The sequence below is a fragment of the Alligator mississippiensis genome, chromosome 6, assembly GCF_030867095.1.
Source record: "Alligator mississippiensis isolate rAllMis1 chromosome 6, rAllMis1, whole genome shotgun sequence".
NCBI classification, from domain to species: domain Eukaryota; kingdom Metazoa; phylum Chordata; order Crocodylia; family Alligatoridae; genus Alligator; species Alligator mississippiensis.
Genome location: NC_081829.1, coordinates 41029807 through 41045988, shown reverse-complemented (window position 1 = coordinate 41045988; position 16182 = coordinate 41029807). Strand labels below are relative to the sequence as shown.

At 43.4% G+C, this 16182-nt stretch overlaps 1 protein-coding gene across 5 annotated transcripts in view; it reads left to right on the top strand.

The window, feature by feature from the left end:
• GPRIN2 (G protein regulated inducer of neurite outgrowth 2) overlaps positions 1–15245 on the top strand; it is a 69104-nt gene extending 53859 nt beyond the window's left edge. For 3 of the 5 annotated variants that reach the window (XM_019497084.2, XM_019497085.2, XM_059729823.1), the window contains one exon: positions 12575–15245. In XM_019497084.2, the coding sequence (XP_019352629.1) occupies positions 12588–14345 (1758 nt within the window). In that variant the 5' untranslated portion in view covers positions 12575–12587 and the 3' untranslated portion in view covers positions 14346–15245. Of the gene's footprint in view, positions 1–6997; positions 7135–11570; positions 11699–12574 lie in introns of all 5 variants that reach the window. The other 2 variants (XM_059729822.1, XM_059729821.1) reach the window with 2 other exon arrangements.
• Positions 15246–16182: the final 937 nt, after the last annotated feature.

The window sequence follows — 16182 nt, the reverse complement described above, 5'->3', positions numbered from 1 at the left end:
GGGGTTGGTTTTGGGGAGGTGGTTTTTGCATCCTATACATTATTTCAGTCACAGAGGTGCTGCAAATCCAGCTATGATCTTAGCTATCCTTGAGCTAAGAGGTGTAATTGATTTTATAAATTACGAAATCCTGCTGCTAATCAAAAATTATTTTCCATTTAATTTACTCAGTCTTAGCTGGAAAGCTAATCAGAATAAAAAGCAATCCAACTTTACCTGTGTGGCTTTTTTTGGAGTTACATTTTTAGTATGATGATAGCTAGTTTTTAAACTTGTTGTTGGTCTGAATTGAAGTTGGCCCTTTGGGAATCAATGTATTTTGAAGGAGTAATTCCGTGTTTTGGCAGAGGATGGAATAGTGAAAAGAGAAGTGTTAGGGGAGCAAACTTTTATATCCAGAGTCCTAAAGGGTGTTTAGAAGTTTTAACTGCTATAGACTTACAATAATATTTGACTGTGTTGTGGTGGAGCTGGATAAATAGGCATGGTGCAGGTGAGGTAACCAGAGGTGCATCATAAGTGTCACTTATCCCATGGTTATCATTGCTAGAAGTCATGTACATATTCAGTCTTTGATATGTTTCCAAGGTGTTCCAAAATACTAATTGAATTATGATCAAATGTTTCAGTGTGAAGAGCAAAGCACATACATCAACACTGTTACATTCTCTGGAGAATTCTTTCAAGATTATAGCTACCTTGTAAAAAGCCATAGTTATCTGGTAAGAATTCTGTATTGCCATCATTCAGTGGGAGAGAAATGGTGCAAACAGTTTTCATAAAATAATGTTGTTACATAGAAAGGCCTGCATAATACTTGGTCCTAATGTATTGATTTTTTTCTCCTGTGACTAAGAATCCTTATTCCTTCTTAAAAAGAATGACTTCTGTTAAATGTTCCAGTGAAATCAGTTTTGGTTTTTGTCTACAGGGCAGAACCTTTCACTTTCTTTTAACAGCAATGTGGGGAGGTGCCTGAGCACCTGGGGCAGAGTGGGGGTGGCTGCTTTTGGTTGCTTCTTGGCTTGCAATTTGTTTATACACAGCAGCTAGCACTAACTGCTTTCCCTCCCCTCCATTCTCCACCCCCCAAGTCATTACCCAAGGTAGTTGCTCCTATTGCCTCTCCCAGTTATGACACTGATTCTAAAGTGCTCTTTACAGAGAAATCGGTGCAATTCTTAACTTATTTCTGTTCCTTTCTTAAATGTGTTGTGTCAATAAGGAAATAAAACACTTCATAGGTAAGGTAAATTTGGGAGTCTTCTAAACCCTACATTTTAGTATTAGGACAGATTAACTTTCTTCTAGGTCCCAGTTCTGCAAACAGAATATACATGATCAGCTGCATGTAAGCTATGACTTCATCTACCCAATGAGAATAAAGCAAAGGACATATTCAAGTCTATAGGTTTGGGCCTTAAACTCTTGTTTTCGTTCATTCCTCCAGAATGTACACAACAATAGTTTGTTGCAGGGATCTTGTGGCTGTTAAGCAATTACAGTGATGAACATCATTAGAGAACACTTTTTTAATATCATAATGCATCATGCAGATTGATATACAGCAACTTTTCAGTAGAAGAGAAAATTAAATCTAAGATTTAACAGTAAACTTCTGTGCTACTTAAAAACATCACAGAGGTTAAGAGAGAGAGTTGCTCTGTGTTACTGGAGCAGTTTGAGAGTTAAATGCTTGATTACTAGGATGGTGAGATGATATAAATAATTAAATGGAAAAATGGTATATATCACTTTGTTTTATAGACCCGCTTTGAAATTGTACACATGCAGGGACTGCAGAGCTGGGATCCAGTGGTAGTGTTGTCTTCCTAAAACCCATATACTGCTGCTCATACTATTACAAACCACAGCAAACTGGAAGTTGATTAGCTTTACCAGTTTTCATTGCTACCTCTGGGAACTTGGTAACAAGTCATTAAATTGATGATAATTGGGTTTGTTAATTTTATTATTGAAAATGCAGTGGCATACCAACAAGGGTGGGGGCAGTAGGGGGCCATGGCCCTGGGCACGGGCCTTGGGAGGTGGAGGTGCCAACTGGAGAGCCTCCCACATTTTCTGTGTGGCCCATCTGCCCTGCAGGCGGGTTGTGGGCTTGTTCTGCCATTCTGGCCAGAAATTCTGACTGATGCCTCTCCCCCTGCAGCCGGGGTGCTGCGCTGGTAATTCCCCCGTGGATGTGCTGTGGGGCGGGAGGCAGGGCCCTGCACAGGCTGGGTTTTTTTCCCACAGCCCCGCACCCTGCTCAGATTGCCCTAGGGGGTGCAAATGGAAGTTTTGACCCCCAGGTGCTGGGGACCCTCGGTACTCCCCTGTGAAAATGTAGCAGTTTCAAGGACCAGAGAGGGAAACCCTGGGGACAGGGAACTAGAAGTACTTCTTCACTAGCAGCCTCAGGGAATTTTTTTTTTCTCACATATCTGTTGTCCCTGTAGAGAAGCTTGTATGGGAGGTGGAAGGAAATGGATACTGAAGGTAAATCCAGAAAAGGTATATACCCCCAGCTGTTACCGCAAAAATAATACATAGAGAAGCCAAGAAATTAGTTGAATAAATTGGGAAAGTCCCATGTTAAACACTTGTCCCAGATGTCCTATCACTTCAAATATGTGCTTTTGCAGTGGAGTACTGAGGGTTCCTGGCACCAGGGGCCAGTGCCTCCATTTGTGGTCCCCCCCGCATAATCTGAGCAGGATGCAGGGCTGAGGCAAATCAGCCTGTGCGGGGCCCCACCTCCTGCCCCATGGTACATGCATGGGGGAATTACCGGTGCAGCACCCCAGCTGCGGGGAGAATTTCCAGCTGGAATGGCAGAACAAGCCCACGACCCACTGGCCAGGTGGGTGGGCCACACAGTAAACACAGGAAGCTCTCCAGCTGGTGCCCTTCCCCCCTGTTAGTACACCACTGGATTTTTGTCCCATTTTCAGAAACTTCCCTTCCAGGCAAAAGCATTTATTTGAAGAAATTGATGAGATGCCTGTCCTTGGTGTCTCACCCCCATTCTTCTCTCAGCCCCATTTTCACTGGCATGCTCTGCTGAGACTGGAGCTTGGAAACAGCTGAGCATACTGGAGAGGGGAGCCTGTCCTGTTTTTGGGGTTCTAAAAATATGGTCAACCTAAGAAGAATACTATTACATATAAACTCCTTTTGTTCTAAGTAAGGCTGGCTGAATAGTATTGAATGACCATTTAATGGATTTCACTAGTAGTCATTCTTCACTGTAACTGAGTTAAATGCTGCTCAGTGAATAAGTTATGACCTGTAAAACTCTCTGACAAATATTTAATCTGACTTCTTGACCAACGCCAGTAGTACATTATACACTAAAAGCGCCTGAAAATTGATTAGCAATGCACAATTGTTCATTATTTTATATTGTGTTTAACTAAAAATTTCATTGAATTTCAGAGACATGTGGATTTTAGCTGCATGGTGGTGCAGACCCTTTGATACTGGCTAGCAGAACTTAGTTTGTAGACTACTAGATTTCAGGTAGCTGATACAAATCTGAGAAGAAATAATTTTACATAGACATTTTGTTCTTGCACTATTTCACTTGCTAAAGACATTTTTGATAAAAAGAAAAGTAACACTGACATGCTGTGCACACTAAAATATAATACCAATAATAATGGGATGTATGCTAATATATAATATGTAATTGCAAGGAAAATTTGATCCATATATCAGCATGATTTTATGGATTCTTTTGCATTTATCCACCTACATGCTGTTATCAAAATTGTAATTGGAAGCACATACATGAAATATAAAAACCGAGGAATTTAGGAATCATAATTTGTCAGTAAATCTCTATCAACTAATGAAATGCACATTTAATATTTTGAAACTAAATGAACTAGTATATTAAATAGGTCACGACTAATCATGAGTCATACCAAAACACACATTTGTTGCTTTCAAGTAAAGTAGTTCAGTGGAATTAGTGAAAGCATTCTAGATCCCCTCATGCAGCTCTCTGAAGCTAAGCCAAAAATAGTGGATGTTAATTCCATTTGTAGTCTAATCCTTTCCCTGCTGGTCTAACAAATTTGTGTATGATCATGACAACATATCTACCACAAAAGCATGGTTCCTTTTTTTGTGTGTACAGGTGTTTGTATATGCAGATGAAGAAGTCTCAATTTCCAAACTAAAATCTTTCAGATAGGTCAAAACTAAAAATAGGCGCCTTTAAACACAAGTCAACAAGTATAGAATCTGATTATTGGAGATTTTCCTTGAATTTGTCCCCTTCCCACTGCCAGGTCCTGCTGCTATAGGAAGGACCCGACCGCGGCAGGACCCGGCAGGGCACATGGGAACCACATGATGCGCTGGCTCCTGTCAACATGGGCCAGGCCCCAGAGCTGGCTCCCACCTCCCACCTCTTCCCCATGCCTGCAGGGGGGTGAGGACCTAGCCCAGCCCCATGTGGCTCATTAATCTAGCCTTGCACTGGAGCAGGTCACACAGCTCTGGGATGCGGGGCTCTTGTGCGCACCTCCCGGAGCCATGCAAACTGCTCCAGTGCAAAGCCAGACTAGTGAGCCTCAGGAATCTGGGCCCAGCCCAGCTGGGCTGCAGAGGGGCCCAGGACCCGGCTGAGCCTGGCACGCGGTCTCCACGTGCCACACCGGGCCCTGTCACCATGGGCCCAGCCTGGCTGGGCTGCAGAGGGGGCCCAGGACCCAGCTGGGCCTGGCACGTGGTTCCTGCATGCTGCACCAAGTCCTGCTGCCACAAGACCAGCCCGGCTGGGCGGCAAGAGCAGCCCCAGGGCTGGCAGAACCAGGCTGGGCTTGGCGCACGGCCCCCACGCTGCTGCTGCTAAAGGTTAGCTATGGGCCCTGGGCAGGGGGGCTGGGACCCTGTGGGGGATAGGGGCTGTGGCTCTCCAGGGGGGAGCTGGACCATGGGCAGGGTGGGGTATTCCATGTGCTGTGTGGGAGGGGGCTGCACCCTGTGGGGGCCAGGGGACCCACCCCTCCTGAGCAGCCCCCACACAAGGTCCCTCACACCCACAGTGCCCCCAGCAATTGCCCCACTCCTACCCAAACCAACCCACATCCCTCCACATCCTTCTCCTTTTTATACTGCTGGGGACAGCACAGGTGCTGGCCCCAGGCTCTAGCTCCCCCTGGCTGCAGATCTGGGAGGAGCCAGGCAGGGTTATTTTGTCCCAAGTGGCACAATTTGCTCCACACCAAAGTGCATGTCTGAGCACGTGTGCTGAGGCAAAAAGCCCCAGCTCAAATTTGCACTGCATCTATTTGAGCTGCTGCAAGCGCATGTGCTTGCATGTGTGGATACGCCCTCTGAGTGTTACCAAAATAAACCTGTCATTAGCACGTGAGGTGGTAGTATATGGACTCATACTAAAGGGGCCAGAGGAAATATTATTAAGTACTTTATTAGCATGTGTTAAAACTAGTTTTTATAGAAAGTAAGAAACCTCTGGGGGTTTAAGGGGTTTGCTTGAAGCTGGGGCTCCATGAATTGAAATACCACATTAATCCAGATGAAAAAGAGATGACAGAGGAAGAGAAGATCTGAAGGAAAAGGACTGGAAACACTTGTTTCACTAAACCAACAGGGAGGACTGATGGGAGAGGAGAAGAATTTCAGGTGTTTACTGGGGTTCTGTATTAAGAAAAAGATTTCTATAAGACTTCTGTTTTTACAGGAAGCTGAAATGTTTAAGCGTTTAAAATATGTAGTTGTATGTTTTTGATATGTAGTTGTTTCTGTGATTTATGAAGTCTTGGTAAAACAAGGCTGCTCAATACGTGTAGCTTTGTAAGCTTAGGGTCATAAGTGTGTTTTGTTTTTTTTTTTTGTTTTGTTTTGTTTTTTAATAATAATTGTTTAAAAAAAAAATTCCCAAAAGCATCTTGGCCTTTGTAATTCCAAATGTAGCACCATGGAGAGGGTGTCAAGGCTAGCTCTGGCCCTCCTGGTATCTGCCTGGCATTGCGGTACCTCCAGGTCCAGTGCTAACTCCCTGTGGAGGTAACACCTGCCTGTTTTTTTGTTTGTTTTGTTTTGTTTTGTTTTTAAGGCACACACCCCTCTCATCTTATATTTGAGTAAATATAGTAAGAAGGCATAAAGTCCTGTCTGATAGAGTTTCTAGCTTCACCGATACCTCCTTTAGAAGAATGCCAGTTAGTCACTTGATTTCAGAACCACCCAAGGCGTGTGTGGGGTTGGGATGGTGGGCCCTGAACTAAGTGCTTCAAGAGCTCTCTAGGCCCCCTGCGTGTGTGTTGGTAGGAGGAAGGAGCTCCTTGATATATTCAGCAGTACTGACTGGCTGTGTTTTCCCATTATCCCACTTCCTAACGTAGAACAGCCAATCGACATGAAGTTCCTGGGTGGAGTGTTAGGTTTTTGCTGTAGGATAGCCGGGAAACCCTATATTTTGAAAGGTTTGATAATTAGGAGAGATGGAGAGCAGTTGTGGGAAAGATAAGGGGGAATGAGCATTACCTTGCTTTGGTGGTAAAGGTATATCCAAAATACAACAATTTGATACTGGTTTGCCATGTGAACTTGGATGTGTCACTTCAGTTCACCAACTCCCTGTTTCCTCACTGACGCATGAGGAAACGGATGTGCCTTTTCTTTTGTAAGATGCTTTGAGATCCATGTGATCTTGTTTGGGCATTCTGCCACCCCTACTCCTCACATTTGTGGCAGAATTTGGGTTGCCCCTGGTAGAAGACAAAGCCCCTGTGGGGGCCTAGGGAGATGCAGTATTTTGCCTGGTTTTCCAAGACATGCTTTTCAGCATTACTCTGGCTTTCCAGGCTCCAGTTCACACACCCAGTTTGTCTAGAACTTTCTCCACTTTTTCTACTTTCTCACAGTATTGTTTTAGCCAAAATCTCACATAATCTTCCTTTATTTGGCTGAAGTATGTTTGAATTATAACCAGTCTCCCTCTCTTTGTGCCTCCCCCCAGCAAATTTTAAAAGCCTGCCGCTGTGGGTTTCCCTTGCCTGTCTGAAGCTTTTGCCGGAAATACGCTCTGCTCTTGGAATCCCTGAAGCCAAGTTTCCACTCCACTGCCCTGGAAGGCAAATTAGCCAAAGCAAATTTGTAAGCTTTACCTTAAGTAGGTCCTGCATGATCTTGACTAAGTAATCTTTCTCCATTGGTAGCTTTTCTGAGTGCAGCTATCTTGTCTTCAGCCAGAATCTTACTGGGAAGTTTCTTCCCCTCACCTCCATGTTGTGGGCTCCTAACTCCTGGTTTTGGGGGTCCTCACTTTCCTCCTCCTCCTCCTCCCCACACCGTACACAGGGGTAGCTCAAGGTTCTGTATTTGAACTAATAAGAACAGACATTTTTGCAAAAATATATTTCTAGATGGGTATATTACACGCACACACTATAACTTTACCAGTCTTCAAATACATACACCATCACAGAATTGCAGACCCATTACAACACACACACACACACTTTCCTGTGCATCCATTACAAAACTGGTACCTGTGTTCCTGAGCATCCATCTGCATTCACTTTACTGTTACAATTACAGTTCCTCTATTCCTTTCCGTGCTCTCTATTTTTTAGTTAGTTTTGCTGTTGCTTTCGTCATCTCTGTTGCCATTGTTGCTGTTCTTGTTACTCAATCTGCTTTCTTCTTTGCTGTCCTCACTTTCATCCTCGTTGTCAGTGCTCTCTTCCCCGGGTCCAGAGGGTGGTGTGGGGATGGAGGGCGGTGGTCCTTCAACAGTCTGCCAGTGGGACCTCTGCCAGATGATCTTTGCCACCTCTTTACCATCCTCTCCTACCATCTTCTGGCAATAGGTCTGCAGCTCATTCAGTTCCATGTTTGCACAGTCCTCAACCTAGAGCTTTGTGTGCTGGTACATCAGGAGGTTCCTGGTTTTCCCCAGGGTACTTATGATGCAGGAGACAAACTAGTCAAAGCAGGCTGATGGCAACCTCTGCTGTTTGGTGAGGTGCCTGTACAGTACCACCTCTGGTGATGGTCCTGACCCCTGTCACTACCCAGTGGAGCCAGGTGCTAGGGATCCTGATGATCCTTACTTTCCTTCACATGTCTTTGGCACAAGGGCAGAACCACAGGAGGTGATTGATGGTCTCTGCTGTGCCTTGGTAGGTTTCCTTGGGGCAGTTGAGTTGGCTTCTCTGACCCTCTCTGTGCCTCAGGGCCTGCACAAGGAATGCCCGGTGGGCTGCTTGCCAGTTCAAGTCCCTGTGGTCTTTCCATAGGCCCTTGAGAAAAATACACTCCCCAACACCATGGCAGCTATTGCCAGGGAGTGGGTCCACAGTTAACAGTCTCTGTAGCTCTGACCATCCCTGCATCTTCCTGTGGTTGCTCATGGTCACAGGGGCTTCTTTGCACAGGCCATACTTTTCTAGGACCTTGCAGAACCATGGGTGCTCTGTGGTCCACAGTCTCCTGTACTCAGCATTGTCTCGGTAGGTGCCCTGCAAAATACCTGGCAAAACAGACTGTTTTTGATTCTGCACCAGTTGCCAGCTTACAGATCTGGCATGTGGATCTTGCCCAGAAGAACAGAAGGATGTTCCTGTTTGGAAGTGATAACAACAGATTTTTTTTTTTTATTAATAAATTTCAGATTCTAGGTCAAAGCAGCCAGGTCAGTTCCAAGTCAGATCCATTGAGCAGAACTCAATCGTTCTGAAAACTATACTGACTGAGCAAGCAGAACTCTATTGTTCTAAACAGCATATATGGTGCTACAACCAATGAGCATCCTCTGTCCCAGCCTCTCACCCTGGGACTTCAGCTACTCCCAAATCCATTGGCCGGCATCCTACATGCAGACTTAAGTCTGGAGGTCTTGGGATTCGGATGTCTGCAGAAACTACAGGCAAGCATCCTCTTCAGATACTGAAAAGATACTATACTTGTACTACCTATATTTTTTTTGTGTGTTTTTGGAAAATTTTTCATATTTCATGTCAAATTAGCCAAATCAGTTCCAAATCCTCTCAATTGAGCAACACTCAATCTTTCAAACACCATACATGACACTACAACCAACAAGTATCCTCCGCTCCAGACTCTTCAGCCTGGGGCTTCAGGTGTTCCTAAATCCATTGGCAGGCATCCTACATGCAAGCCCAAGCCCAGAGGTTTGGGGTTTGGATGCCCCCAAGTCTCGCTTGCCCTTAACCAAAGGCCACAGGAGCAAGCTAGGGAGAAGTCCCCCATTTCCATAAAGTAGACATGTAGCTGAGATCCTCCCTCTGGAAGCTGGCCAGTAGGAAGCTAATTACAAGACTCATAGCATATGCTGTCTACAGTGCATTGGACAGGGGTGCACCCTCCACTACACAATGTAAATCCAACTTGATGTCAGTAACAGATTAGTGCAGTGACCACACTTGATCTTAGTCCACAAGAAGCCAAGTAATGATATTGTACTACCTAGATACAGTACAAACTACTTTATTTTTGCAAAAAAAAAAAAAAAAATTCTCTCTTTCTCTCTCAAACTCCACCTCCGAAACTCTGCCAAGTGGCCCCTGTGTTTCACTTGGCAGCTCAAAGCACACTAGAAACACATTACACAGTTTGCACCACATATTCGCACACCTATCTCCATATCTGTACCACCACTCACGGCTCTCCTCAGAGGGCCTGCTTCTGAAAAGGTCTGTGCTGGACCCCTCTCAACCTGATGAAGTCTACCATTTCTTTCCTGTCTTGTCCTCTTCCGTCTTCCTGTAGTACCAGTCCATTTCACTTAGTCCCATTTTAATACAGTCCTTGACTGAGCTCTGAGTGTCTGTTTAGGCTCCTAGCTTTCCACATTGCATACCTGAAGCAGGATATGAACTGGTCAAAGCAAGCTGTTAGTCAGGTGCCCATAGAGGACCGTTTCCCTGGTCAGGTCTCTGAAACTTGTCACCACCAGGAGAAGAACACGGACTTTCTTCCACACCTCTCTGGCATATGGGCAGTCCCAGAAGAGGTGGTCAGTTGTTTCTGCCTACCAGTGGGAAGTCTGTCTTGGGCAATTCAATGAACCTCTCTGCCTGTACTGCTTTTCCATGCCTATGTGGGCAGTGCCTGATGGGCTGCCTGCCAGTTCAGGTCTCTGTGCTTCTTCTGCAGGTCCTTGTGGAAGATTCAATCCCATACCCCCTGGCAGCTGTCACTAGGTAGTAAGTCTATGGGCAATATGGTGTCTCTCTTCCTTACCACTTCCCATATCCTGTAATGGTTTACCAGGGTCACTAGGGTAGCACTGTGCAGCTTATATTTCTCAAAGTACTTCAAACTATGCTTCAAAGCAAAAGGTTCATGGTTCACCACATAGTTCATTGAGCTGGGCCCCAGCAGAGTCAACAGTGTTTCAAGCCATGGTGACCCCACAGCTCAGCACTGCTCAGTATTGTATACTTTAGATACCATCCCCACAAAAGAGCCATGTGCTAATTAGCCCCCCACTCATGACTGGAACCTGGTGTGCTTAACTTGAGTCCTGGGATCCTCCAAAAATGGATATGTAGATGAGGTATGAGGAACCTGGTCTGACTTCACTTCATGGAGGGCAGGGCCACATTACTCGTATGCAACAGGGTGAGAAAGTGGGCAACAGAGGGATGAACTGTTTGGAGTCCCATTTGGTGGTTTGCCACATTTAAGGCTGGTAAGAAATGGGGATAATTGGAAATTGGTGGGGGGCAAAGGTTCACCTCCACTGTGGGAGTGAAGGAAAGTTGAAATGTAGTCAAAATAGTAGGTCATCATGCCCTGAGTAAGAGTTGGTGCTGAGGAGGACTGTGCTGAGTGAGTACTACCATATAACTTATTTAGATGGGCTGCACTATCCAGCCCAGGTGTTTTTCACTTCTACTGTGGGCTCAGATTAAGTGTTGTCCTATGCTTGCCTGGCAAGGGAAATACCATGATCACCACGGTGGCTTCCTAGTAGCACCTGGGGAAGATGGCTATGCTGGCATGGAATAGAATGCACATAGGTAATGCATAATTAACCTTGGCTTTGTGCCCACTTTATGGAAATGGGAAACTCCTCCCTAGCTTGCTCCATGGGGCCTTATGGCTGGGGGCAAGTGAAACTCGGGGGCATCTGAACCCCAAGCCTCCAGACTTGTGTCTGCAAGTAGGATGCCCACCAAAAGTTTTGGAAATATCTGAAGCCCCAGATGGGGGTAGAGAATGTTTGCCTGTAGTAGGGCCACTTATGGTTCTGGAATGTCTCTCAGATTTGGAATTTAGTTTGGCTAATTTGACTTGGAATACAGAAAATTTAATTAAAATAAGTGGTTTTTGCTTCTCTGGGCTTGGGCCTGCACATAGGGTGCCTGCCAAAAGATGTGGTATCTGAAGCCCCAGGCTGAAAAGTCTGGGGTGGAGGATACTTGCTGGTAGTAGGTATGGTTCTTGAACAGTTCAAAGGTTTTGGAACTGATCTAGCTGATCTGGCTAATTTGACCTGTTACATGACAAATTTTCCTAATAAAAATAAAAAATTTTTAAAATAAGTGTTTTTTGCTTCTCAGCCTCTTGTGAGCCAAGATCAAGTTGGGACTTCTGAATCCTAAGATCTCTGGGCTTGGCCCTGCATGTCGGATGCCTTCCAGTGAGAGCCTGGGACATAGGTTGCCCACTGGCTATAGCGCCATACATGGTATTTAGAATTATTTGAGTTCTGCCTGCTCAATCTGTGGTTTCTGGAATGATTGAGTTATGCTCTGTCAATATGATCTAGAACTGATTTAGCTGATTTGACCTAGAACACAAAAATATTAATTAAAAAAAAATTCTCATGGCAGGTTCCCATCACCCTAGGGGTGTGGAGAAGAGTAATTGTGCTCCTGCTGATCATGGCATGGATCAAGACCTTGACTAGAGGGTGGTGCTGTTTGGTCACTTGAACAAGCAGCAAGGGACCCTGACAGACTGTTTCAATGAGTTGATCTACTTCAAGGACATCCACAGCAGAGAGGAGATTAAAAGCTGAGCAACTTAGAGAAGAAAGGGACTTTTAATCAAACTGTTGAAAATATGTTTTGTTTTTTACAACACCATTTAATATCAGTGACTAATGAACACCTAAGAGAAAAGCTGTCTCTGTTTAAAAATATCCCTACCTTCAGTTAAGTTGAGTGAGGTCTTTGGACACCCCAAGAACTGCTCCAACAAATTCAGGGGAGACCAGACTTGACTTGACATTATATCTTAGCAATATCAACAGAAACCAAGCAGGAAAAAAGTCCTTTAAGCTGTAATAATAGACAATAGAGATACAATAATATGACAAGATTTTGATTCCAACTGAGGGAAAAGTTCTTGCAGAAGAACAGTAACAGTAAATACAAATGTATCCACTGGAGAATAAAGAAGGATGCTGTATTTTGGTTTCTACAGATCCATATGGACTATGGAAAACAAGGAAAGCTTAGGAAGTGGGTGCTTGGGTATTATATATTTTGGCCTCTTGCATCTCTGAGTATATATTCAGTTCTGGGTGCATTTTTAAAATATTTTTTTCCCTTTCTTGCAGGTTTTTTATTATCATGGCTGCTAACAGCCGCCCACTTCAAACTCCTTCCCATCAGGATACGCTAAACTCCATTTACCATGATTCCTTGACTGTCAACAACCATCCTCTGTCTAAGAGCTCCTCCAGTCTAGCGTGCATTGGGCAACTGAGTTCTGAAGAAAGACAGAGCAACAAACAAGATCTCAAGAAGAGTCTCAGTAGTACAGTCTGCCAAGTGCTGGCAGGTGAGAATGATGCCAGAAATGCCTTTAGTCCGGAATTGTCTGCCCTGCGATCTGGAGCAGTTGAAAGTGCATCTGCAGCCAGAACAGTGAGTGATCAGTCACCTGCTAACAATGCACAGAATAGAACCCAAACTGCAAATCATTTGCTGGCTGACCAGACCCCACACCCTTGGGAGGGGAAGGATACTGTGATGCATGTCAAAAGTAGCACTATTGAAAATGTTCCTACAGTCTGTGGTGCATGCCAGCAAAGCGCGAATAGAGTAGGAAAACTAGGAATTGCAGTTCAAAGAAGTCATTCCGACCTAGTATGCAGCTGCAAGCAGCAGGGTTCTGTCACAGAACGGTTAGTGGATAACTCATCTTTACAGAGTTCAAGATATGGATTTGGAACATATGAAAATACTTATCAAAACTGTATGGTTCTGATTCCAGCTTTGCATAGAGACCAGAAGGTACCCACAAACAACTTTGAAAGTGGTGGTGTTCCACAAAACAGTACAGTTTATACAGATCCTGGAACATTTCACAATACTGGTTTAGGACCACACATGCCTGGGAATGGTTTCACAAACAGGACAATGCATAATGAATCAACTGGGATTATCCAGGGTGGTATAATTTGCAGTAATGTTTCAAGCAGTATGTACTCCCCCATGATAAAGACAATTCACAATAGTACTGCAGTGCCCTGTAACACAAGACATGAGTCTCTCATAAAGGTAGATGCTACTGTTCCTGCTTATTGTCATTCTTTACCAATATCATCTATTCAACTTGTTCCAAGATTGGTATGCTCAATTAGTGAGTCAGGAAAAGAACAGGTAACTCCTGGATCTTGTAATTCATTTTTTACTTCAGAAGCAACAACTTTTCCTAAACTGGTATCATCAGTTAGTGAATCAGGCCTGGATGCAAAAAGAATTCTGAAATGCTGTCATGTTCCTAGGGAGCAACTGCCAGACACTCAGCACTGTGCTCAAGAGAGCACAACAGAACAGGAGATGCAGGCTGCTTACCTCCTCTTGAATAACCCACAGTGCGCAGACATGATGAAAACTAAAGACACATGGACTATGACCTCTATGAATGACTTAACCAAAGCACTGAAACCTCTTCTTGAGTGTAAAGATGCAGAAGTGCAAACCATTTCAACAATAGAATACAAATCTGTGGCCACAAGTCCATCTGTTGTGATACAAGACCACCCTCATGTGTTTCCAGAGGTTAATCTTGAACCAGATCTAGAGGATGCAAAATCTCCAGTTCGTGAAGTCAGATGGGATGATGAAGGGATGACATGGGAAGTATATGGGGCAGCTGTGGACCCAGAAGTCCTTGGATTAGCTATTCAAAAGCATCTTGAGATTCAAATAGAACAATTCCAGACAAACACAATACAGCTGTCTAGGAAAGGTACTGAGGAGCCTTCGGATAAGGATCCATCGCATATTACTAAAGGGGAGAAGAAACGGCCATTTAGAACAATGATGCACTCTCTGAGAAATCCAAGCTGTTGTACCCGTTCCAGTACTGCAGTGGAATGAAGATAGCTGCTTGACTGCAGCTTTTATTTCAAATTGTAAAGAAACACTGCCTCTTAAGAATTAACACAAATGGTTGAACTGTCTGCACTACTATAATGAGTTTGGATACTGAGCTGATGTGAAATAGAACTCAGTAAGAAAGAAACCAGAGGAGCTGGGGATGTTGAGTTATGTACATCACCACCTACAAGCTCTTTACTTTTTTATTTAAAACAGCACTGCTCTGTTCTTGTGTACGAGATTTAATAACATTATAAGGAATGACAGACTTTTATTCCTAAATGACTGTTTTTTCTAAGTTCTTATTGTTGTATGTCTATATACACAAACTAGGATTACACAAATAGAATAAAACACTTGAATTCTTTAGTAAAAAATTCTTAACCCTAAGATCTATTGCAATGAAATTGTTATGGGAAATAGTATACTATTTTAAGCTATAATTGAATTGCATTTTAGATGTTATCATAGTGTAAATGCCAATTAGTAATACCTAAAATAGAAAACTAAAGTTTAATTGCCATATAGTTAACGAGTGACAATGATCTGTTAGATGAATAAGAAAAGTAGCTTCAGTCTATAAACTGGATATGTTACAGACCAATGTATAGTTAGAGGACTACTGCAATAGCACTTACATTAGACTGTAATTATAGTGAATTAAACTTTAAGTATTCAAAAGAATTAGTGCTTACACTGTAACTAAGGCACAAGTATACAGTTACCAAAGGTACCTAATTACTCATGCAATCTGGCATATTTTTTGTATAATTGTATTTTAAACACAGGAAGCAAACTTGTATCTTGGATTATGCTGTCATACTTTGTGTCTATATTACAACTGATATGGAGCTGATTTGGTGTTTCTTACATTAAATGTAGTTGTTTATGAAGTCTGAATGTCCATCTCCATTGAATTGTGATTTTTTTTTAACAGCACAAATGATAGATCTTTTGTCACAGAAATACCTATTTAGCTGTAACCTCTACCTATGCCTCATGTCCTATCCCGGGAGAGAAGCATGTTCCTAAAGTTTGATCATTTGCCTGTCCATCTTCTCAGTAATGCAACAAGAACTAAAGGAATTTGCTCTAACTAATATATTTGCACATGTGCTCTATGGAATCCCCTATTCCCAAAATATTTCTTAATTCAGATTATAAATCTTTTAATGCCTTATGTACTTCTTACAAGACACAGTTTTCCCCCAAGTCAGTGTGAAGGGGAAAAAGTCCCTTGCCTTAAATTTGTATAAAAGGAAACCACATCAATACATTATATATTATTAAACTACTGCCAAAAGTAGCATGTGCTCAGTAATAGAAGCCAACTGTGAGGTTGATTAATTGCAGCCAATACTAAGCATAACTATAATATATATGACCTATATTAGGTAAACATGCCGATGGGAATCTCTCTCTCTATTTTTAAATTTTTTTTTTTTTTAAAGAATTTTGTTGTGTTCCAAGCCAAATCAAGTCCAAATCCATGAGCCACTCCAGAACTATACGGGGCCCTACAATTGGTAAACATCCTCCACTCCCACCAGGGGTTTCAGATTTTTCTGAAGTCTTTTGGCGGGTATCCTACATGCAGGCCCAAGCCCAGAGGCTTGGGGTTCGGATGCCCTCAAGCTTTGCCTGGCCTCGGCCATATGGCTGCATAAGCAAGCTATGGAGGAGCCTCCCATTTCCATAAAATAGGCTTTAAGCCCTAACACCTCAGTGGGTACTAAACCATGCCAGAAAAAACAGTTATCCTGGAAAAGACTTAAGAAAAACTGCCTTTTTAGACCCAGATAGATGGTGTTTCCCCTGCCAGGTAAAGGATAAATGA